At 46.2% G+C, this 23,626-nt stretch overlaps 1 protein-coding gene across 9 annotated transcripts in view; it reads right to left on the bottom strand.

The window, feature by feature from the left end:
* The window catches only part of magi1b (membrane associated guanylate kinase, WW and PDZ domain containing 1b), a 195,313-nt gene that overhangs the window by 27,499 nt on the left and 144,188 nt on the right, over positions 1 to 23,626 (bottom strand). For 7 of the 9 annotated variants that reach the window (XM_042324339.1, XM_042324346.1, XM_042324338.1 and 4 more), the window contains 8 exons: positions 21,742 to 21,964; positions 18,673 to 18,755; positions 15,149 to 15,184; positions 11,028 to 11,085; positions 9,462 to 9,565; positions 6,922 to 7,041; positions 5,208 to 5,393; positions 4,285 to 4,917 (listed from right to left, as the gene is read on the bottom strand). In XM_042324339.1, the coding sequence (XP_042180273.1) occupies positions 4,285 to 4,917; positions 5,208 to 5,393; positions 6,922 to 7,041; positions 9,462 to 9,565; positions 11,028 to 11,085; positions 15,149 to 15,184; positions 18,673 to 18,755; positions 21,742 to 21,964 (1,443 nt within the window). The remainder of the gene's footprint in view (positions 1 to 4,284; positions 4,918 to 5,207; positions 5,394 to 6,921; positions 7,042 to 9,461; positions 9,566 to 11,027; positions 11,086 to 15,148; positions 15,185 to 18,672; positions 18,756 to 21,741; positions 21,965 to 23,626) is intronic. The other 2 variants (XM_042324341.1, XM_042324343.1) reach the window with 2 other exon arrangements.

Below are 23,626 nucleotides of genomic sequence, written 5' to 3'. Positions count from 1 at the left end.
AGTTCCAAACTGCCTCTGGAAGCAACATCAACACAATAACTGTTTGTCGGGAGCTTCATGAAATTGGTTTACATGGCCGTGCAGCCGCACACAAGCCTAAGATCACCATGTGCAATGTCAAACGTCAGCTGGAGTGGTGTAAAGCTGGCCGCCATTGGACTCTGTAGCAGTGGAAACGTGCTCCGAATCACGTTTCACCATCTGGCAGTCCAACAGGCGAATCTGGGTTTGGCGGATGCCAGGAGAACGCTACCTGAACGAATGCATAGTGCCAACTGTAAAGTTTGGTGGAGGAAGAATAATGGTCTGGGGCTGTTTTTCATGGGTTGGGCTAGGTCCAGTGAAGGGAAATCTTAATGCTATATCATACATTGACATTCTAGATGATTCTGTGCTTCCAACGTTGTGGCAACAGCTTGGGGAAGGCCCTTTCCTGTTTCAGCATGACAATGCCCCCGTGCACAAAGCGAGGTCCATCAAGAAGTGGTTTGTCGAGATCGGTGTGGAAGAACTTGACTGGCCTGCACAAAACCTGACCTCAACCCCATCAAACATCTTTGGGATGAAAAGGAATGCTGACCACTCAACATCAGTGCCCGACCTCAATAATGCTCAATAAGTCCGCAAAGAAATATTCCAACATCTAGTGGAAAGCCTTCCCAGAAGAGTGAATGCTGTTGTAGCAGCAAAGGGGGGACCAACTCCATATTACTACCTATGATTTTGGAATGAGACGTTCGACAAGTTATGTTATGTATCTATCTACATTAAATCAATTCCTTTTGTCTCTGGGTGGGTGTGTTCGTGTCTCTGTTAGCAGCAGAACATCTAGAGCAGGGTGGAGATAAGCGATGTCTCCTTCCTAGCAGCACTCTGGCTTCACTTCTACAACAACCCAACACAGCAGAAACAACCATCTTACACTGTGCTCTGTCTGAGAGGGAAAGTCGATCACACTCCACAGCACTTAAAGCTCCCCGTGAAGACACAGAGGAAAGAGAAATATTAGCTAGAATATTACACTTGTTGGACATTGGCTTAGAGACCTTCGAACCCACTGCAGGTGTAGATTGGTCATTTCGCTTCAGCCCACTGGCAGAAAGCAACAGTGTAGTGGATGGATAGGTTATCATCAGACTGGCACACATCCTCACTCGCCATGTCAGTCTCTAACCCGGTTCATCCTCCCTCCATCCCTCACTCCGCTCCGGGGGAATGAGGAGTGCAAGGGCCCAGCCCCGCCGGGAACAACCCTGTCACCTCTGATGGATGTCTCAGAAGATGAACAGATCGACAGGGGTGTCGCTGTGCCACTCTTTCATCATCCTCCTCCCGCCTCTGACATCCTCTCTCCTTCCTCCCGTCCTCGGAGGTGGTTGAGAGGCCGAGCCTGTGTTGTATGCATCTACTGTATTGTCCACCATGCCCACCCAGCCTAACAAACAAGTGAATGGATACCTTTAAAGCACAGGAATGGGACTGACTTGGAGTTATCTGGGTGGATAATGAGGGAGGCTGTGGCGCTACAGAGAGCTAGCCTCGCGCTCAGGTGTTCTCCACACAATGGCTCTGCATGGAACACAACCGATGCTGGCTGCACCACCTCTCCCATCCCCGTAGACCACGGACACTTACACCCATCCATAGGCGCACTTCAAGCAAATTCACGGGAAGTGCGTGTCTTTAGGGGCTAGAATGAATTATGTCAGTGTCATAATCAGAACGTTTCAGCAGGAAGGAGGAGAGAAAAGGAGCACATTAGGCAGCATAATTAGACAAATGGAGGGATGGGCATCATAATGGATTCCTTGATGGAAGCTATTAATCACACCTCCTGGCTCGAGAAAACAACAGGATGCAGAACAGCAAAAGACGGGAGACACACCCACACAGGACCTTTGCTGTGTCATGTACACATGGTTCAGTATGGAGACTTATGCAGTGTCCACCATCACCAGTGAGAAAGAGGAGGATGAGAAGAATCCAGTGAGAATCTAGTGTTGTGCTGGGGAGCCAGTCAGCTTACTCCAAGAGAGGGGAGAGGAGCACTGTTGCATACACAGGCCTTAATGAGCTCAGTACACTGTACGCACCGAGAACCCGCGGGATTGGACCGGACGCTCGGGTGGGAATCTGTACACACTGGAAGAGAGGATGGGAAAGGAGGAGGAGGAGGCGGATAGTGAGGGGGCAGATCTCTGCCAATTAGAGTTATCCTCTGGCTCCCTGTCAAAGGCTTGTAATTGGCTGTGTGGACTGACTGGTGACACTCATGCCCAGAGAGAGAGAGAGAGAGCGAAATAGAGCAAACGAGAAGGCAAGAGAGGGAGAGAGGCGATGCTGATATCAGACCCCCCAATTAGCAGCCAGGCCTGAGGAGCGCAGAGCAGAGAGTAATTAATCCTGCTGTCTGCGTGGGGCAGGCAAAATCTTAGCTGTCTGATCCACACACACACAACCCCAGAGCAGAGCTCAGACTGAGCAATGATCACTGAGAGAACAGAGCTTTATGACATGTAGCACCCACTGAGAGAACAGAGCTCAATATGAGACGAATGAAGTATGTGAACCATAGAGAAAGAGAATTGTTAATATTTGTACTACATACATGACACTCATGAGTCAATAGGTTCACCCCATGTTTTCAAGGTAACTTGCAGAAGCAATCCTCTACTGAGTAGTCCTCTGCTTTCCAGAGAGTAGTGGCACACTCTATACAGAGCCACAGTATGTCTCTGCTTTGCTCTAAAGACATAGACAGCAGCAGTAAAACGTGCTTTCATATCAGCTCCGTCTTCCACCCATGACACATTGAGGAATGATCCTCTCTAACCGTCCTGCCCACCCTTCTCTCCACTCTCTGGTCCAGGGAGTCTCTGTTAAATGCACAAACATTTTGTTTTATTGACAATCCATAAAAAGTGGACCATTATGGCTGTAGCGTTTTACGGGCTTGTACACAACCCCCTCAGACTAATGGTGGCCATTAATAAAGCAAGACAGGGAGAGGAACGGAGCCATTTGTGATAGCAGAGCACCCAGTCAATGTCCTGTTCCGTTCCTCAACACAGCATTACAGGAAGGATGTTCAGGTCCTTCAATTCCACAAATGAATCATTCCCAGAGAACTTCCAATGCCAGTTCAGACCGCTCTGTCTCAGTGAAAACTTTCCAATTACATGTCTCTCTCGGTGTGAGTCAGGGCTCTTTGTGGAGGTGTGTTCTGGGTAGTGGGTACTGTCTGTCTGGGGATTGGAGTGAGACCAAAATTCAATCATCCCCCTCATACACAGAGTCTTCTCTTCAGCTCTTTTATGAGACCGTTTCTCCAATCACACACCTAGTCAAAATCCTGTCCTCACTCGACACAGACAGTCGAATCTGCACGCTCGCTTGCACAAACACAAATGCTCATGGACACACACACACACAAAGCTAGGATGGGAAAAAAAAATGAGACACCACAATTGTATCTCAATAATGTAACTGTTTTGGGGATAACCTATCCTTAAGAGTCGATTGACGCACCGGTGCATCAATCTAAGTGACATAATAAAAAAATCTCCATTAAAATCTGTCAGTATAAGCTATGTCACCCTTCCGCATCTGTGGTGGGAGGTGGCCGAGCTACAGCGGTGTTTATCAGACCATGAAGACATCCCGAAAATTGGTCTTCTCAAAAAACGTTCATAGCATCCGAACGGTTTGGCCTATAAACTACTCTATGGAAAGGAGAGACTCTCACGATGGTGTTTTCCGTTTTGCTCTACCACCCCCATATGTGTCAAGGGACTCATCTGAAATAAGTCGGTATTGCTGATGTACCACCTTCTGCCTGTAGCGTCCGAAGCGTTTGAGCTACAACGGTGTCTGGTGTAAACCGGCTACGAGACAGTTTGCTCTATGGCCAAAATGTGTGTGTGTGTGAGACTGAAGGTAACCCATACAAACGAATGGAAGTATAGAGGTAGTTTTGTGCCAACAAAAATAAGGGGTTAAATATGTGTAAAAAAAACAAACATATTTCCTGATCTCCTAGACTTCATAACCTTATTTGTCGTGGCTAATTGAGGTAAGACAGTAATTCTTCTCATAGATTATGCATGTATGAACTACACATTGACACATTCAACCTAAAGTTCCGGAGCGTGACATTAACCCTTATCCAACCAAAATATGTTATCTCCAGATTCCTGAAAATGGAGATGGAGAGAAGAAGCGGGACAAAGCTTGCCAACCAGAACTCAAAACTTTGCATGTTGTGGCCGGTTTATTGTGTCTTACCTCCACCTCTCTGCACCAGCATGGTGACCTCACTTCCTTTGGGGCACTTGCTGAGCAGGTCCACCACCTGGTTGTGGCTCATGCTCTGGACGTTCCTCTTGTTCACCTCCACAATAATGTCCCCCTCCTTCAGGCCCCTGCAGCGGGGGTAGTCTACGATCTGTTTGACCCTCTGTCCTCCCCCTGCAGGGCTGTCTGCGATGGTGAACCCAAAGCCTTTGTCTCCCTTCTCCATGTGAACTGTGATCAGCTCTGGCTGCGTCGCTATGGACGACGCCAGCGTCACAGAGTCGCTGGGGTAACTGTGCGAGCCGTTAGACGCCACCTCGGCAGAGGAGGGGCTGTGGGGTCCTGACTCTCTCATCCCATTAACGGGGCCTCCGGTCTGGCTGCCGTGGCTGGACGGAGAGTCATAGCTCTCCTGGCCGTTGATGATGATAGGCTCCTTGTCCACGATGGCCACGGAGGTCACCAGGCTAGTGTTGGGGTCGTCTGGGTCAAAGGGCAGGGGGTAGCCGCGGCACAGCTCCAGGTTGACGATGGAGCCGATCTGGATGGACTGGAAGACCTTCACCACCTGAGCGTGGGTGTAGCCCAGCACGCAAGTGTCATTGACACTCACGATCACGTCACCTAGGGGAAGAGAAGGTGAAATTAATGTTGGATAATTAGCTCCATGTCACAAACTGAAATCATGGAAGTAACACTGGAACTGTATAATGCTCAATTAGAACACCTACACTACACTATTACACCTACACCATTCAGTGGTCACCCACCAGGAGAGCACCAGCTTCAGTTCATCAACCAACCTTGATAAGTCAACTGTTTTAGTGCAGGGTTGGAACAGAAGCCTCTGTAGCTCTCAAAGAGTTGGTGACCACCTCTTAATGATGACACGGAACAACAAAGCGGAGGCCCACCTGTCTCCATCTTGCCGTCGATGGCAGCAGGTCCGTCCAGAACCAGACTCTTGATCTGTAGGAACTCATCAGGCTCATCGCCCCCGACGACGGTGAAGCCGAACCCTCGGTGGCTCTTCCTTAGTTTGGTGTTGATGAAGGTTCCCTTCAGCTCCGCCGGGTTCCGCGTGAAGAAGTGCTTCCCTCCTGGGGAACACACACACCTTTCATAAGAACCCGTTGATCGCATGTGCTCTGCTAGCCAAAGGGAGGAGGGGTTACCCTAAACAGTCTTGGCTCTGGATCAGTGAGTGCTCTAGAAGAGATGTGTTGGTTTGATGAGCTCCATTAATCATAAAGGGACTGATTAAGATCGATAGATTAATTAGGCTAAGAGGGATTCCAAGAGCTAGGGGGCAGCAGCCTGTTTGTGCCTGAGAATAGGGGTAATCCGATGGGTAAATCCCCCAGACCTAGCCCCAGTCCCAGTCTGTGGGGGCTGCTATCCCCTATAGAGTGCTACACTACTGGGTAAAACCCAGGGTTTTATCTGGGTCTAGCAGCATGGTTAGATGAGTAGTAAAATAATATTCACTGTCAATTCTAAAAGTGTACGATTACACTGTGGTACAGTTCTATATACACGGCAGCCATCAGTTTAAAATAGCTTTTCAAGGCTTGACACTAGGATGGGAAGGAAGTGTGTGTTTGTGAGTGTGTGTGCGGGGTTATTGTCAGACTAATTCCCAGTGATTTAGAAACAGATGTTTCTAAGCTTATGCGTAATAGCCTGGCGTGCCACCAAGACTGCCAGTGTATAGAGACCAAGACAGTGTATAGAGACCAAGACAGTGTATAGAGACCAAGACAGTGTATAGAGACCAAGGCAGCACTGAACTCTCTCTACTCTGGTACACTCTGGAGTCTAGACATGGAGTTGGCAGACTCATATAGCTTAGGCAAATGGACACCCGAGTCGGTCTTATGAAATAGGAACTGCTAGAGTCTGGCGTCTGTAATCTAGATCCAAGCCCTCGGTCTCTTCTACTATGACTGGTTCCAGTCATGCTGTCAGTTGGACAAATGTTCACAGAGTTTATATGAGAGATGGAGTGGGATATTCAGAGTTTATTGAAGTGATATATTGACTGTGGAAGGAAGCGGGTGGAATGAAAAGGGAGACATTAAAGCAGGGAAGATGGCCACGAGGGATTGGAGAGTGACTAACAAACTGCAGATGCTACACTTACATGGCGGAGGAGTACAGCTTATGCATACAATGAAAAATGTATTACCCTTGGAGTTAGCCAGTGTCCTTGTGTTTGCCTTGAAATAATTCAAGACAGAAGAGGCAGACCAATGCAGTAATATTGAGGAGTAAAAAAAAATAAAAAATTGTATTTATTTATTTATTTTTACAAAAGAGAAGTAGGTGTAGGAATTTGAAAGCAGGGTGACTTAAAAGAGCTGGGTAAAAAGAGAGATTTGTGTGGTGGAATCTCAAGGCCTTGAGTTGCTTTGGGCAGCGCCAGTCAGGGACCTGAGCTTACAGAGATGGAGAAAGACAGAGAGTGTGAGTGAGAGAGGCGAACGAGAGCGAGAGGAGTGAGAGAGGAGAGCAGGATAGAGTGAGGCACGTGATGAGGGAACACATCCACAATGTCGCAAACAGAAATGGACCAATAACCTTACAAAACTATATTATTATTATTATATTGACCAGGCCAGGACTCACGTTTTGGCCCGATGAGGGGCGGCAGTGGGGGTCTGGCTTGGGTGTCCCTGTAGGTCTCCTGGTGGTTGGCGGTATAGCTGGCCAGGGGGGCACCAGCCATGGTAGCATCCTCTATCCATTCTGGAACAGCAAAGGGCACACTTCCTGTCTCTGGTGTCTGTACAGTTACGGTGATCCTTATGGTTCCCCACAATGGGTGGCTTGAAAACTACTGTACTGCATTGAGCCACAATGGCTGCCGATTAAAGTAATACAATCTCTGATCGATCAAAATGGCAGCCTCACTTTGTAGTGTATTGGAGGCTTAAGTCTTCATTAATATTCTCAGCATCAAGATTCAATCAATGAAAGAGTAAAAGTCATAGATCTCGAGCGTAAAGAGATATTAAGCTTAAAGGAGAAAAAGTCAGCAGGTAGGTAATGAAGTCAGAAGCACATTTAGCTGAGTGTGCAGAGCGGAGACCAATAGGCAGGTTCCTAGTGGTGTGACCTGCACGAAGAGAGGAAACGTGGAGGACATTCTACATCCTGGACGTGAGGAAGTGTCTGGACAGTGATGCTGAACTTTTTCATTTGTCTCTCTATTTCAGCAAACTGCTGGACGGACAGAGCCAAATGTAAACTGTTTGCATCACTGTTCAAAGACATACATAGCATACTGTGTAGACTAAAGAGACCTAAAGCATATGTCCTGAAATGCTTTTCACTAGGAGAACAAGACCCAGAAATATTATAACTATCATATGGTGATACATTTTCATTGCTGTAACAGACTTTTAATGTATTATTGGCAAACCAAAAAAAACTTACCTAGACCTGTAGACTTACAAAATCATTCATATTAGCACAAATACTTTGGAGAGAGTATCAGTGACACTTAAAACATTGCCAAATTAATAAAAAAAGACCTATTTTCAAGGCCATTAAAATAAATCATAGGTATGCCTTTATGGTTTCTCGATAGCAAATCATAAAGAGAAGAGAGCAGGGCAGAAAGAGAAGAGGAGAGAGCAGGGCAGAAAGAGAAGATAAGAGAGCTTGGCAGAAAGAGAAGAGAAGAGAGCTTGGCAGAAAGAGAAGAGGAGAGAGCAGGGCAGAAAGAGAAGAGAAGAGAGCAGGGCAGAAAGAGAAGAGAAGAGAGCAGGGCAGAAAGAGAAGAGAAGAGAGCAGGGCAGAAAGAGAAGAGGAGAGAGCAGGGCAGAAAGAGAAGAGAAGAGGAGAGAGCAGGGCAGAAAGAGAAGAGGAGAGAGCAGGGCAGAAAGAGAAGAGAGAAAGAGAAGAGGGCAGAAAGAGAAGAGAGAAAGAGAAGAGAGAGGGCAGAAAGAGAAGAGAAGAGAGCTTGAGAAGAAAGAGAAGAGGAGAGAGAAGAGGAGAAGAGAAGAGAGAGGAGAGAGCAGGGCAGAAAGAGAAGAGAAGAGAGCAGGGCAGAAAGAGAAGAGAGCAGAGAAAGAGAAGAGAAGAGAGAGAGGAGAAGAAAGAGAAGAGAAGAGAAGAGAAGGGAAGAAAGAGAAGAGAAGAGAAGAGAAGAGAAGAAAGAGAAGAGAAGAGAGCAGGGCAGAAAGAGAAGAGAAGAGAGCAGGGCAGAAAGAGAAGAGAAGAGAAGAAGAGAGAGCAGGGCAGAAAGAGAAGAGAGAGAGAGCAGGGCAGAAAGAGAAGAGAAGAGAAGAGAAGGGCAGAAAGAGAAGAGAAGAGAGAGAGAGAAGAGAAGAAAGAGAAGAGAAGAGAGCAGAGAAGAAAGAGAAGAGAAGAGAAGAGAAGAGGGCAGAAAGAGAAGAGAAGAAGAGGGGCAGAAAGAGAAGAGAAGAGAAGAGAGAAAGAGAAAGAGAAGAGAAGAGAAGAGAAGAGAAGAGAAGAGAAGAGAAGAGAAGAGAAGAGAAGAGAAGAGAAGGGCAGAAGAGAAGAGAAGAGAAGAGAAGAGAAGAGAAGAGAGCAGGGCAGAAAGAGAAGAGAGCAGGGCAGAAAGAGAAAGAGAAGGGCAGAAAGAGAAGAGAAGGGCAGAAAGAGAAGAGAAGAGAAGGGCAGAAGAGAAGAGAAGAGAAGGGCAGAAGAGAAGAGAAGAGAAGAGAAAGAGAAGAGAAGAGAAGAGAAAGAGAAGAGAAGAGAAGGAAGAGAAGAGAAGAGAGCAGGGCAGAAAGAGAAGAGAGAGGGCAGAAAGAAGAAGAGAGCAGGGCAGAAAGAGAAGAGAAGAAAGAAGAAAGAGAGCAGGGCAGAAAGAGAAGAGAAGAGAAGAGAGCAGGGCAGAAAGAGAAGAGAGCAGGGCAGAAAGAGAAGAGAAGAGAGCAGGGCAGAAAGAGAAGAGAAGAGAGCAGGGCAGAAAGAGAGAGAAGAGAGCAGGGCAGAAAGAGAAGAGAAGAGAGCAGGGCAGAAAGAGAAGAGAGCAGGGCAGAAAGAGAAGAGAGCAGGGCAGAAAGAGAAGAGAGCAGGGCAGAAAGAGAAGAGAGCAGGGCAGAAAGAGAAGAGAGCAGGGCAGAAAGACAGACAGACACAATCACAGACATGGAGAAAGAAAGGAATGACGCCCGGCGGGGCTGGAAACGAACCTCGGATGTAGCGCTCACCTTCTGGTGGCTGCTGTTGCTCGAGCTGCTTCCGTCGCTTAGCTTCCTGTATAGGGTTCTCATACTGGGTCTTCCTGTTGATGTGACTGAGAGAGGGAGGAAGAGACGGAGAGATGGAGGACAAAGACACAGGAATGTAGAAAGATAATTAATTGGAGTCAGCAAAAGAAAAAAAAGAACAAGGGGGATGATGACAGGAAATACATGTGTATGAGAGAAAGAAGGATAGAAGTGAGTCAAAAAAGGTGAGGCAAGGGATGGAGAGGGAGAAAGAGATACAGAGAGGCAGTAGTGAGGGATGGAGAGGGAGATATAGAGAGGCAGTAGTGAGGGATGGAGAGGGAGATACAGAGAGGCAGTAGTGAGGGATGGAGAGGGAGATACAGAGAGGCAGTGGAGAGGGAGAAAGAGATGAGGGTATGAGAGATGGAGAGGAGAAAGAGATACAGAGAGGCAGTAGTGAGGGATGGAGGGATGGAGAGGCAGTAGAGGGATGGAGAGGGAGATACAGAGAGGCAGTAGTGAGGGATGGAGATGGAAAAAGAGATACAGAGAGGCAGTAGTGAGGGATGGAGAGGGAGAAAGATACAGAGAGGCAGTAGTGAGGGATGGAGAGGGAGAAAGAGATACAGAGAGGCAGTAGTGAGGGATGGAGAGGGAGATACAGAGAGGCAGTAGTGAGGGATGGAGATGGAAAAAGAGATACAGAGAGGCAGTAGTGAGGGATGGAGATGGAGAAAGAGATACAGAGAGGCAGTAGTGAGGGATGGAGAGGGAGAAAGAGATACAGAGAGGCAGTAGTGAGGGATGGAGAGGGAGATACAGAGAGGCAGTAGTGAGGGATGGAGAGGGAGATACAGAGAGGCAGTAGTGAGGGAGTTAACACAACACACAATTAGAAAAAAAGTCTCTGGTGGCCAATGCTCCAGGAGCCAGGGCTTAAGTCAGGGAAGTCAAGTCTGGTACACACAGTGCTCTGTTGGAGCCGATGAGACAGAGACGATGAAGCCTGAATATCAACCGCATCACACAATCACAAAAGAACACTGCTTCAGGAGGTTAACAACACCACCAAAACACGTCATTCCACAAACCCAGCAGGGAATTAGGAGAGCAGTACACCACACCGTAAGGAAATTACACTTCAAACAGTACAGAAACATGCTGGGAAATTATGCAGTAAACAGGAAAAGAATAGGAATAATATATATTGAAAAATCTCAGACAAAAAAAAAAAACTGTGCCCCTGCCTCTAAGGTATTGCTTTGAACAACATCAAAACATATGAATGCATTCATATTAATGCACAGGCCCAAGGGTCTCCCACTAGATGAGAAATTACATGTTTCTAAATGATCATGACAGCAACAAATGGCCTATTTTTACCATAACAGACTAGACCAAAATAACAGCCGTCTGGTATACTGCATTTGATGTTGTTCTGCATATTCTGGGCCACTGCAGAGTGTGAAATGCTTGTGAATGTACAGTACAGTGAGGTAGTGAGACATGCAACAGATATATCCGGAGGTGTGTGTCACTACTTACTCCACATAGTAAAGCCCGTAGACTGGGTCCTCTATTTTCTCCCAGCCTGTTGGCAGCTCTGGATGGGACATAGAGAGAGGTGGAAAAGGCAGGATGTTAGAGATGGTGTCGTAAAGACCTTTTCCTTCCACACACGGCCTGTCAGTCACCTGGGAGTGAACAAACACTGGAGAGGCTGTCTGGACCTGGCTCCTGGCAGGACACGGCTGACATTTAACACATCAGATAAAGAACTACAGGGGGGGCTTTGACCAATCACGATCAACCCCGCGCCCAGATGGAGAAGAGGAGCTGGTGGTAAGGGGGTGGCGGTCTAAATGTGGACAGGGTTTCAATTGTGGTTTGCAGTTTAAAAATGTCACGGTGAAGAAATGTTTTCTTATTGTTCATGGCAGTAAGGGAATCTGACGTAGAACGTGATGTAGGTGTGTATAGAATGGTATTCAGTGTTGTCCTTGATTGGTTTACCACTGTCTATGTCACATGGCATTGGAGACTGTCACCAACTGGATGTCCTTGATCCTGTATTACTCACTGTGGTCGAATTCATTAAGGATGCATTCTCCCCAAGAAGCCTTTCTTTCAGACACACACACACACACGTTTATCTGCCCTGACATCAATGCTGAGTGTGGCCTGACAACACAGCCAAAAATCAGGACTGACTGGATCTAGACATGGACTACTCAGCTGTAAAGGCTGCTACATTGATACAGTCTCAGTATGTCTCAGTATACAGTGTGATTAAAACATCGGAGACAGAGCTAGCTACTAGCTACTGTACTAATGTCTATGAAGGCAGCAGGTAGCCTAACGGTTAGAGCATTGGGCCAGTAACTGGAAGGTCGCCGGTTTGAATCCCCGGGACGACTAAGTGAAAATTCTGTTGATGTTCCCTTGAGCAAGGCACTTAACCCTAATTGCTCATGTAAGTCCAGTGTCTGCTAATTGACTAAAATGCTGAAGGTATAGAGACATGTCAGAGGGCTGTAATTGGTTACAAACAGATGTCTGTGACTGATTGACTCTGCTGGCATTATCCCCAGTTACCTCAGTCTGTATTCTGACGAGTGGTGTACACTCACTACCCCTCAACTAGCTTTAGTGGATGTGGAGGCAAGGAATTAAGGGGGCGTTGTGTTCGGATCGTTCACAATACACAGACTAGGGTTTCTTTTTCTCAGATGTTCTGCAGGGAAACAGTCAACCTTGAGCCAGTAGCACCTGACTGTAAAGTCTAATCACTCACCTTATTTCACACCAGAGTGGCTGTATTCCTGAAAGAGATCTGTCTGTGTGATATTATCGCTAGACGCCAGAGCCCTCATGTCACGACTGGCCTTGCTGATACGGAGTGGCTGCAGTGGGACGAATCTGACACGTATCCAAAAGAGCTCCCCCGCTCCACGTTCCCCGGTCAACGCCCATGCACACTCCAGCTCAAGGGGGAATCGGGTGACAAATTGCCTATTAAACTGTTTGCATCTCATTCGGTCTTCCTGACTATTTGATTTCTCCTGAGCGAGGGGTTGCACAACCGGGGCCATACATCTGCTGTCCTATACACAACTGGAGTAATTGCCTTTTTCTCCATGTATCGGATTTCACAATCGATACATATTGACTGTGTTCATCCAATCTGAGCAGTGGTATGAAGAAGGGATGCTGCTGTTCACAACATGGAGGAGAACATCTCAGAGGCAAAACACTGGTCTAGGATCAGCTTACCCTCACTTACCTCAGACCTAACCTTAACCCAGGGGTGCACGACTCCTTGGCAATTATTTGATCAACTGATATCACTGATTGACCTGGTATTGCACACACCTGGTTCCCCAGTCTAAATCAATCTCTGGGCTCTATTTTCGGCTGGCTGCTGAGGCGCAATAGTCAAACGCACCTTAGTTTGCAATTTCGTCATGTAAAAACTGGTGCACTGGCATTGTCCACCCTTTGCACCAGGTTCGGCAATTTACCTGTCTAACATCAGCTTGCTGGCGCTGAGGTGTGGAAATATTATAGGTGTGTACTTAAAAAAGTGCGCCAGTATGCCAATTTCAGTCACCGCAACTAGGGATACTTAAGACCGACCAAAAGATGGTCTTAACGTAAAGCAATTGGTTGTGGAATAGATTTTTCCAGCGGAGGCGCACACACACTAGCCTTATGTACGTCACCAATGTTTTATTAAAGGCCCATTGCAGTTCAAATGGTTTTACATTTCATATTGTACAACAGCTGATGGGAACTAACACTGCAAATGTGTGAAAAAAATATGATCAGTGTTATTTCCTGATAGTTGCTGGGTGAGAATACAATATACACAAGATCTTCTAATCAGTTGGTTTGCATGGGCGACATCACCACGCGGTAAGTTGATTGGTTAATAGATCAATAACAAAGAGAGTTCCAAACCTCCCTGCCAACAACAGCTAGACCACTTCCAGGAAATCCTAGCAAAATTGTTGCTTGAGAAATAGTTTACTAAAAAGCTACCTTTTCCCATTTTAATGGAAACCTGTTACAGCAGTGTACTTGTTACCCAGAAAGGATTTAAGATTGATATGAAAACAGCTGCATTGGGCCTTTAAACATGATTTTTGTCCAGCTTCAGTGAAACTGCTTCAGTTTTTAGTTGATCATTTTGTCAAAAAACGCATCTCCTACTTTCGTTCAGTCAAATCGCGTGAATTATGATCATCGTCTGTGGCGCTGAATCCGCTTGTAGGATATATTTGCCTGTTTGTTCACCTTTCACGTGGCAAAGTCACTACTGGCCATATCAACAGTGATGGTAGGATCTATCAATCCATCTATCGGTCTGTCTGTCTATATTTTGGAGCAGTATAATGGTGAGTGGACATTCCAGCTTTTTCTTTATCTTGGATCTTTTTCCAGCTTTTGAGAAAAGTTTGGATGCGCGGAAAACCCTCCATAGTCTACGCGGTCTCAGGCATAATATTATATGAGCACGGGGAGCAATTATGGTGCCTGTAACTGTATTTAGACAGCCTTTTTAGGTCTTATCAATAGGAAATGTAATGTTGGTTATTGACGACGTTTGGCATGTCCACGGCTCAGACGATGCATTTTACAGTACTCCTCTATCAGTGTGAATGCTATGTTAACAATATATTTCCACATTGAAAACATACAATCACTTAGAACAATGTGGACTGCAGACATGTTCAACATATTGAGCAAATATGGGACAGGCTGATATTACTTTATTTTGTTTCTGTCGGCTATTTAACAAACTAGGCTAGAACGGACTAACATTGGAGTTGGCGTTTTGATGACAACATAATACATAAAAGACTGTACATTCACAACTTGAAGCAACCACATATTTACCACGGAGCACATTCTGAACAGCCAGTGAAGGGGTCAAGCCCCGACACACCATCTTGTTGATTCATCAGAACTCAGCCTTTTCAAGCCACCGCCAGCTCCTGCGGCTAGAATTCTGGTTGTGAAAATAGCCTAAATATTTCTGACACCCCCACCCATCTATAGCACTAGCATCAGTCCTAAGACTTACCATTGGGTTAGATTTGTTAAAAAAAGAGCCATCTCATTAACAGCCTAGAACAAAAATCTTCAGACACTGATGACTCTCGAGAACTTTGACTATTCACCCATCCATTCACCATTGAAATAAAATAGTAGGCAGCAGTTATCAGAGCCCATCTCAGAGCCTTGGCTGTTAGCCTCCCTCTGGCTCCAGAGACTGATGGACCGGCAGACAGTGGTGGGTAATGTGCTCTCTGTTATAATATGAGCAACAGTGGATGGAATGATGGGGCTTGAGAGTGAGAGGTCCATTTGAATGAGAGGCCCATTAGGAAATGATCATCACGCCAATGTGCCCCTCGTGAATGGTTCTCTCTGTGTTACTGCATGCTGGCTGGCCGGGCGAGTACACTAACAACTGCCTGCTCAGCAGACACACAGGAACGTAGATGAACGCACACACGTCTTTCAGTCTTTCACAGCCCAGGTGTTATAAAGCGTTTGATTACATGTTTTACACCCCCTAAGCCGAAAGGGAGGGGTGTTATGCGCTGTAATAAGACAGTTTTCCCATAATACACAGCAGTGGAGAGGGGAGACAGCCCTACCTAGCTCACTGTCCATCTCTTCTGTGTGTACCCCTTCTTCTCCAGGAGAACACCAGCAGACCATGGGTGGAGGAACCGGGGGAGGAGAGGAGAGTGAGAGGGGGGAGAGAAAGAGAGTGAGAGCAGCAGAGGGTTAGTGATTGATTTTTAATTTAAGCCTCAAGCAAGCCGAGAGAGCAGCAACACTTGGCTCCATACACTGTAAAAACCATAATGTGTCCGGAATCATGACTGCTAACCGTGACTAATTAGCTCAAATGGTTTGTAAGGTGTAAATCTATACTAAATCCCTATATGCACCATGACAATAGCTCATCGCTCTATATTAGCCACAGTCTGTTAAGCACAAAGAACATATCTCTGAAGAGCTTTCTACTTCACCATTGGGTGGCACTGTTTCATAACAGGTGCATACTGTACTGTAGGTGCATTTATGTGAAATAAATGAGTCATACCACACAGACAGACATACAGGAAACTGCCAAAGAGAAATAAACACTTGAGTAAATCAAGGATACAAAGTATATTGAAAACAGCTGCTTCCACACAGGTGTGGTTCCTGAGTTAAGTAAGCAATTAATATCCCATCATGCTTTGGGTCATGTATAAAAATACCCAGTTGCCCATTATTTTGGCTACCATTGCTAGAAGAGATCTTAATGACTTTGAAAGAGGGGTCTCAAAGGGACATAGGGGGTTTACAGGTTGTGTGTGTGTGTGTGTTTTGTGTGTGTGTGTGTGTGTCTCAGTCACCAATATCAACCCAGTTGAACACTTCCGGGGGATTCTGGAACGGCACCTGAGACAGTGTTTTCCACCACCATCAACAAAACACCAAATGATGGAATATCTCATGGAAGAACGGTGTCTCATCCCTCCAATAGAGTTCCAGACACTTGTAGAATCTATGGCAAGGAGCATTGAAGATGTTCTGGCTCGTGGTGCCCATCGCCCTATTAAGACACATTATGTTGGTGTTTCCTGTATTTTGGCAGTTACCTGTACACTTTAATACGGACCATCTGAGATTGGGGTGGGTGAAAACAGCTGCCACTAAATAGGAATTGTAGTTCATGCACCATATGCTTGACAATATGAATCATATCTCTATCCTATGTGTCCTCTAGCAGCAGCTTGAGAGGATAGAACCTATAGAGATATCTCAATTCAAGGACCACAGAACACATTGAGAGGACATGGCAGGGGGAGGGGAGAGGCAGTTGAAACGCTAGTGTTTTGTGTGGGTGGGCGGACACTCCTCTGTAGGACAAGGTACATTATTTATTTATGATAGATGATGCGAATGATCCAGTCAGTCCTTCAGGCTGCCGGGGGGCGTCTTGCTCAGACGTGAGCGCAGGCAGGCAGCACACGAGATCAGAATATTAACGTGTCTCGTCTCATCTCACATTATGGTGGCTCAAGTGTGCCATCTGTAGGCCACTCATTGAACAATGATCTGATCTGACAGACATGCATCTGATTCTGCACGGTTCCCTCTCCACACAAACGAGTCAACAACAGACAAACAAACAAGACAGTGAAAACACAATTTCCCCGACACACACACATGCATTCACAAACACACACACATGCATTCACAAACACACACACATGCATTCACAAACACACACACACACACACATGCACACAAACACACACACACATGCATTCACAAACACACACACACATGCATTCACAAACACACACACACATGCATTCACAAAGGCATTCATACACACACATGCATACACACACATGCATTCACAAACACACACACACGCATTCACAAACACACACACACAGGCATTCACAAACACACACACATGCATTCACAAACACACACACAGGCATTCACAAACACACACACACGCATTCACAAACACACACACACAAACACACACACATTCACAAACACACACACACATGCATTCACAAACACACACACACGCATTCACAAACACACACACACGCATTCACAAACACACACACACGCATTCACAAACACACACACACGCATTCACAAACACACACACACGCATTCACAAACACACACACACGCATTCACAAACACACACGCACGCATTCACAAACACACACGCATTCACAAACACACACACACACACACACACACACAAACACACACAAACACATGCATTCACAAACACACACACACATGCATTCACAAACACACACACACATGCATTCACAAACACACACACACATGCATTCACAAACACACACACACATGCATTCACAAACACACACACACATGCATTCACAAACACACACACACGCATTCACAAACACACACACACGCATTCACAAACACACACACACGCATTCACAAACACACACACATGCATTCACAAACACACACACACGCACTCACACACACACACACACACACACACACACACACACACACACACACACACACACACACACACACACACAACACACACACACACACACACAAACACACACACACATGCATTCACAAACACACACACACATGCATTCACAAACACACACACATGCATTCACAAACACACACACACATGCATTCACAAACACACACACACATGCATTCACAAACACACACACACATGCATTCACAAACACACACACATGCATTCACAAACACACACACACGCATTCACAAACACACACACACGCATTCACAAACACACACACACGCATTCACAAACACACACACACGCATTCACAAACACACACACACGCATTCACAAACACACACACACGCATTCACAAACACACACACACGCATTCACAAACACACACACACGCATTCACAAACACACACACACATGCATTCACAAACACACACACACACATGCATTCACAAACACACACACACACGCATTCACAAACACACACACACATGCATTCACAAACACACACATGCATACATGCATTCACAAACACACATGCATTCACAAACACACACACACATGCATTCACAAACACACACACACACAACATTCACAAACACACACACACATGCATTCACAAACACACACACACATGCATTCACAAACACACACACACATGCATTCACAAACACACACACACATGCATTCACAAACACACACACACACATGCATTCACAAACACACACACACATGCATTCACAAACACACACACACATGCATTCACAAACACACACATGCATTCACAAACACACACACACATGCATTCACAAACACACACACACGCATTCACAAACACACACACACAAACACATTCACAAACACACACACACGCATTCACAAACACACACACACGCATTCACAAACACACACACACGCATTCACAAACACACACACACACACATGCATTCACAAACACACACACATGCATTCACAAACACACACACATGCATTCACAAACACACACACACATGCATTCACAAACACACACACATGCATTCACAAACACACACACATGCATTCACAAACACACACACATGCATTCACAAACACAGTCTGTGGTGGACGTACCGTCGTCTTCACATTCTTCCAGGGGTTTAGGAGGTTTGTTGAGGCACCGGGGGTCAATCCAGGATGTGGTCTTTGTGTTGTGGCTATAGATAGACACACAAGACAGAGTAAGACAGCAAGACAGACACATTGTTCTGACTGGGAAGTCATCAAAGACTCACTGTCTGAAAAACATCCTCACTTCGACGGCTAAATATGATACACACTGTGAAGTAAATCAGACTCAAGGCAAGTATCACAACTTCCAATGTATTAAAGGTTCAAGTCAAGGTTCTACATTAAAAAACAACATTAAAAACAGTAACAACCATACAACCAATATACACATAACATGAAACAATGAGAGGGATAAAAAGGAATAGTCTTTTGGCAAAAAAGATGGAAAGTGGAAGCACAATCTTTTCTTGAGAAGATACTACCTGAAATACTATAATGGATGCTGGTATAGAGCCATTTAGGATATGTTATATGGTGTGTTTACGGGGTGTAGGATATGTTCCATAGAGTGTTAAGGGGTGTAGGATATGTTCCATTGTGTGTTACTAGGTGCAGGATATGTTATATGGTGTGTTACGGGGTGTAGGATATGTTCCATGGAGTGTTAAGGGGTGTAGGATATGTTCCATTGTGTGTTACTAGGTGCAGGATATGTTATATGGTGTGTTACGGGGTGTAGGATATGTTCCATGGTGTGTTACTAGGTGTAGGATATGTTATATGGTGTGTTACGGGGTGTAGGATATGTTCCATGGTGTGTTACTAGGTGTAGGATATGTTATATGGTGTGTTACGGGGTGTAGGATATGTAACATGGTGTGTTACTAGGTGTAGGATATGTTATATGGTGTGTTACGGGGTGTAGGATATGTTCCATGGTGTGTTACTAGGTGTAGGATATGTTATATGGTGTGTTACGGGGTGTAGGATATGTTCCATGGTGTGTTACTAGGTGTAGGATATGTTCCATGGTGTGTTACGGGGTGTAGGATATGTTCCATGGTGTGTTACTAGGTGTAGGATATGTTCCATGGTGTGTTACGGGGTGTAGGATATGTTCCATGGTGTGTTACTAGGTGTAGGATATGTTCCATGGTGTGTTACTAGGTGTAGGATATGTTCCATGGTGTGTTACGGGGTGTAGGATATGTTCCATGGTGTGTTACTAGGTGTAGGATATGTTCCATGGTGTGTTACGGGGTGTAGGATATGTTCCATGGTGTGTTACTAGGTGTAGGATATGTTCCATGTTCCATGTGTTACGGGGTGTAGGATATGTTCCATGGTGTGTTACTAGGTGTAGGATATGTTCCATGGTGTGTTACTAGGTGTAGGATATGTTCCATGGTGTGTTACGGGGTGTAGGATATGTTCCATGGTGTGTTACTACGTGTAGGATATGTTCCATGGTGTGTTACTTGGTGTAGGATATGTTCCATGGTGTGTTACGGGGTGCAGGATATGTTATATGGTGTGTTACGGGGTGCAGGATATGTTATATGGTGTGTTACGGGGTACAGGATATGTTATATGGTGTGTTACGGGGTGCAGGATATGTTATATGGTGTATTACGGGGTGCAGGATATGTTATATGGTGTATTACGGGGTGCAGGATATGTTATATGGTGTGTAGGATATGTTCCATTGTGTGTTACTAGGTGTAGGATATGTTATATGGTGTGTTACGGGGTGTAGGATATGTTCCATTGTGTGTTACTAGGTGTAGGATATGTTATATGGTGTGTTACTAGGTGTAGGATATGTTATATGGTGTGTAGGATATGTTATATGGTGTGTTACTAGGTGTAGGATATGTTATATGGTGTGTTATGGGGTGTAGGATATGTTCCATTGTGTGTTACTGGGTGTAGGATATGTTCCATGGTGTGTTACGGGGTGTAGGATATGTTCCATGGTGTGTTACGGGGTGTAGGATATGTTCCATGGTGTGTTACGGGGTGTAGGATATGTTCCATGGTGTGTTACGGGGTGTAGGGTATGTTATAGGGTACGTACTCTATTAAGTAGACCTCTCCGTTCACAGTGTATGGTAAGGGTACAGAGGGTACATAGGACAGGGTGTAGGGTGTACATCCGGTAGGGTACGTACTCTATAAAGTAGACCTCTCCCTTCTCAGTGTATGGTAAGGGTACAGAGGGTACATAGGACAGGGTGTAGGGTGTACATCCGGTAGGGTACGTACTCTATAAAGTAGACCTCTCCCTTCTCGGTGTATGGTAAGGGTACAGAGGGTACATAGGACAGGGTGTAGGGTGTACATCCGGTAGGACAGGGTGTAGGGTGTACATCCGGTAGGGTACGTACTCTATAAAGTAGACCTCTCCCTTCTCAGTGTATGGTAAGGGTACAGAGGGTACATAGGACAGGGTGTAGGGTGTACATCCGGTAGGGTACGTACTCTATAAAGTAGACCTCTCCCTTCTCAGTGTATGGTAAGGGTACAGAGGGTACATAGGACAGGGTGTAGGGTGTACATCCGGTAGGGTACGTACTCTATAAAGTAGACCTCTCCCTTCTCAGTGTATGGTAAGGGTACAGAGGGTACATAGGACAGGGTGTAGGGTATGTTATAGGGTACGTACTCTATAAAGTAGACCTCTCCCTTCTCAGTGTATGGTAAGGGTACAGAGGGTACATAGGACAGGGTGTAGGGTGTACATCCGGTAGGGTACGTACTCTATAAAGTAGACCTCTCCGTTCTCAGTGTATGGTAAGGGTACAGAGGGTACATAGGACAGGGTGTAGGGTGTACATCCAGGGTACGTACTCTATAAAGTAGACCTCTCCGTTCTCGGTGTATGGTAAGGGTACAGAGGGTACATAGGACAGGGTGTAGGGTGTACATCCGGTAGGGTACGTACTCTATAAAGTAGACCTCTCCGTTCTCTGTGTATGGTAAGGGTACAGAGGGTACATAGGACAGGGTGTAGGGTGTACATCCGGTAGGGTACGTACTCTATAAAGTAGACCTCTCCGTTCTCTGTGTATGGTAAGGGTACAGAGGGTACATAGGACAGGGTGTAGGGTGTACATCCGGTAGGGTACGTACTCTATAAAGTAGACCTCTCCGTTCTCGGTGTAGGCCATCTCCCAGTTATCAGCTAGAGGTCCCAGGGGGTCCTCCTCTGTGGGAGGATGGCTGAGGTGTGTGTGTGTCTGCTGAGAGCCGTCCGTGGTGGATGACGACGCGTTGATCACACCGTAGGATGGGGCGTTCTCACGTAGGGCGTAGGGGCGCACGGAGGGGTGCTCGTCGGGTTCACTTGAGTCTCCTGTGGGGGGTGGTGAGGACAGGAGGAAAGGGAAGCCTAGTCATTTGCATAGGACAAATACATGTGTGCAAACAAAATAAACACACACATTCTGAGGAAATGCCACTATAGTTTGGTGGTCTCATATCTGTTCAAACCCAGCCTTGATATGTAGCCTAGTAGTTCTAGACCTGAAGGAATCTCTCTTTCCTTCATAACATGTACACACTTGGCCAACACTTGACAACCGTTGTGGTTGACTGAGCGAGGACCCTGATCTGACCTCTGACCTCTTGGAGGAGAGTGATGATTAGATGAGCGCCCCTTCCCCTCTCTCTGAGGTCAGCAGATCCTGTTCAGTCACTCACCCCCCTGACACCAGGCCAGACTGCCTCTCGTCTCCTCTCCTCCCAGGCAAACACTAACACATTGGGAACAAATCAACTACTCTTGGTCCCATCTGAAATCCAACCCACATCATTACAACTGTTTCCAGAACCCTGGTCCGTGGCTGAAGACTTAATCAGGGTCAGTTCATTTGACCTAATCACAAATGTAAGTAGGTTACAGCAGGAGAAAGGAAAGGAAGTACCTTTGTTTAAGAGTGATGGTATTTCAACACATAGCTTTCTGACATTTCAAAACAAAGTGTCATGAACTTCTTACATAACACTCTCATATGAGGAATAGGGAACACTACCAGGTACAACACAATCACCAAACAGCCATCACAACACGGAAACCAGACTAACCGGTGTTCACAAGCCTAGTATTTCTGTAACAATATCTATTATCTATTGCAAACACAAAAACAAGAGGAAATAGTGAGATGTTAGATGAAAACTAATATCAAGAACACACACCGACACACACATAACCAAAAAATAGCACATTTCATGCCGCTGTTCACAAGCTCTCTCAAACAGCACATGTCAAATCATGTTCAATTACTGACCATTGACAACCGTTTTCAGACAGAAACAGAGAGAAACCAGCTGGTTTCAGACCTGGGCTGCTGCACATTCTGCCTCCTATTGCAGCCAGATGGCACTATTTATTCTATCCTCAGATAGCCAGTGGCGGATGTAGACTAAACAACCAGCCAACCACTCTCCACACAAAGGACCACTTGTATCCTGTATCCCTTTCCCATATCCCAGCAGTTTAAATCTGTCTCTCTCTCTCCTGGTCTCACTCGCGCTCGCTCTCTCCTGGTCTCGCTCGCTCTCTCCTGGTCTCGCTCGCTCTCTCCTGGTCTCGCTCGCGCTCTCCTGGTCTCGCTCGCGCTCTCTCCTGGTCTCGCTCGCGCTCTCTCCTGGTCTCGCTCTCGCTCTCTCCTGGTCTCGCTCTCGCTCTCTCCTGGTCTCGCTCTCGCTCTCTCCTGGTCTCGCTCTCGCTCTCTCCTGGTCTCGCTCTCGCTCTCTCCTGGTCTCGCTCTCGCTCTCTCCTGGTCTCGCTCTCGCTCTCTCCTGGTCTCGCTCTCCTGGTCTCGCTCTCGCTCTCTCCTGGTCTCGTTCTCGCTCTCTCCTGGTCTCGCTCTCGCTCTCTCCTGGTCTCGCTCGCTCTCTCTCTGGTCTCGCTCTCGCTCTCTCCTGGTCTCGCTCTCTCCTGGTCTCGCTCCTGCTCTCTCCTGGTCTCGCTCTCCTCTCCTGGTCTCGCTCTCGCTCTCTCCCGGTCTCGCTC

Source organism: Oncorhynchus tshawytscha, linkage group LG07 (assembly GCF_018296145.1).
Source record: "Oncorhynchus tshawytscha isolate Ot180627B linkage group LG07, Otsh_v2.0, whole genome shotgun sequence".
Taxonomy (NCBI): domain Eukaryota; kingdom Metazoa; phylum Chordata; class Actinopteri; order Salmoniformes; family Salmonidae; genus Oncorhynchus; species Oncorhynchus tshawytscha.
The sequence above is the reverse complement of the archived record's forward strand: the minus strand, read 5'-3'. Positions and strand labels throughout refer to the sequence as shown.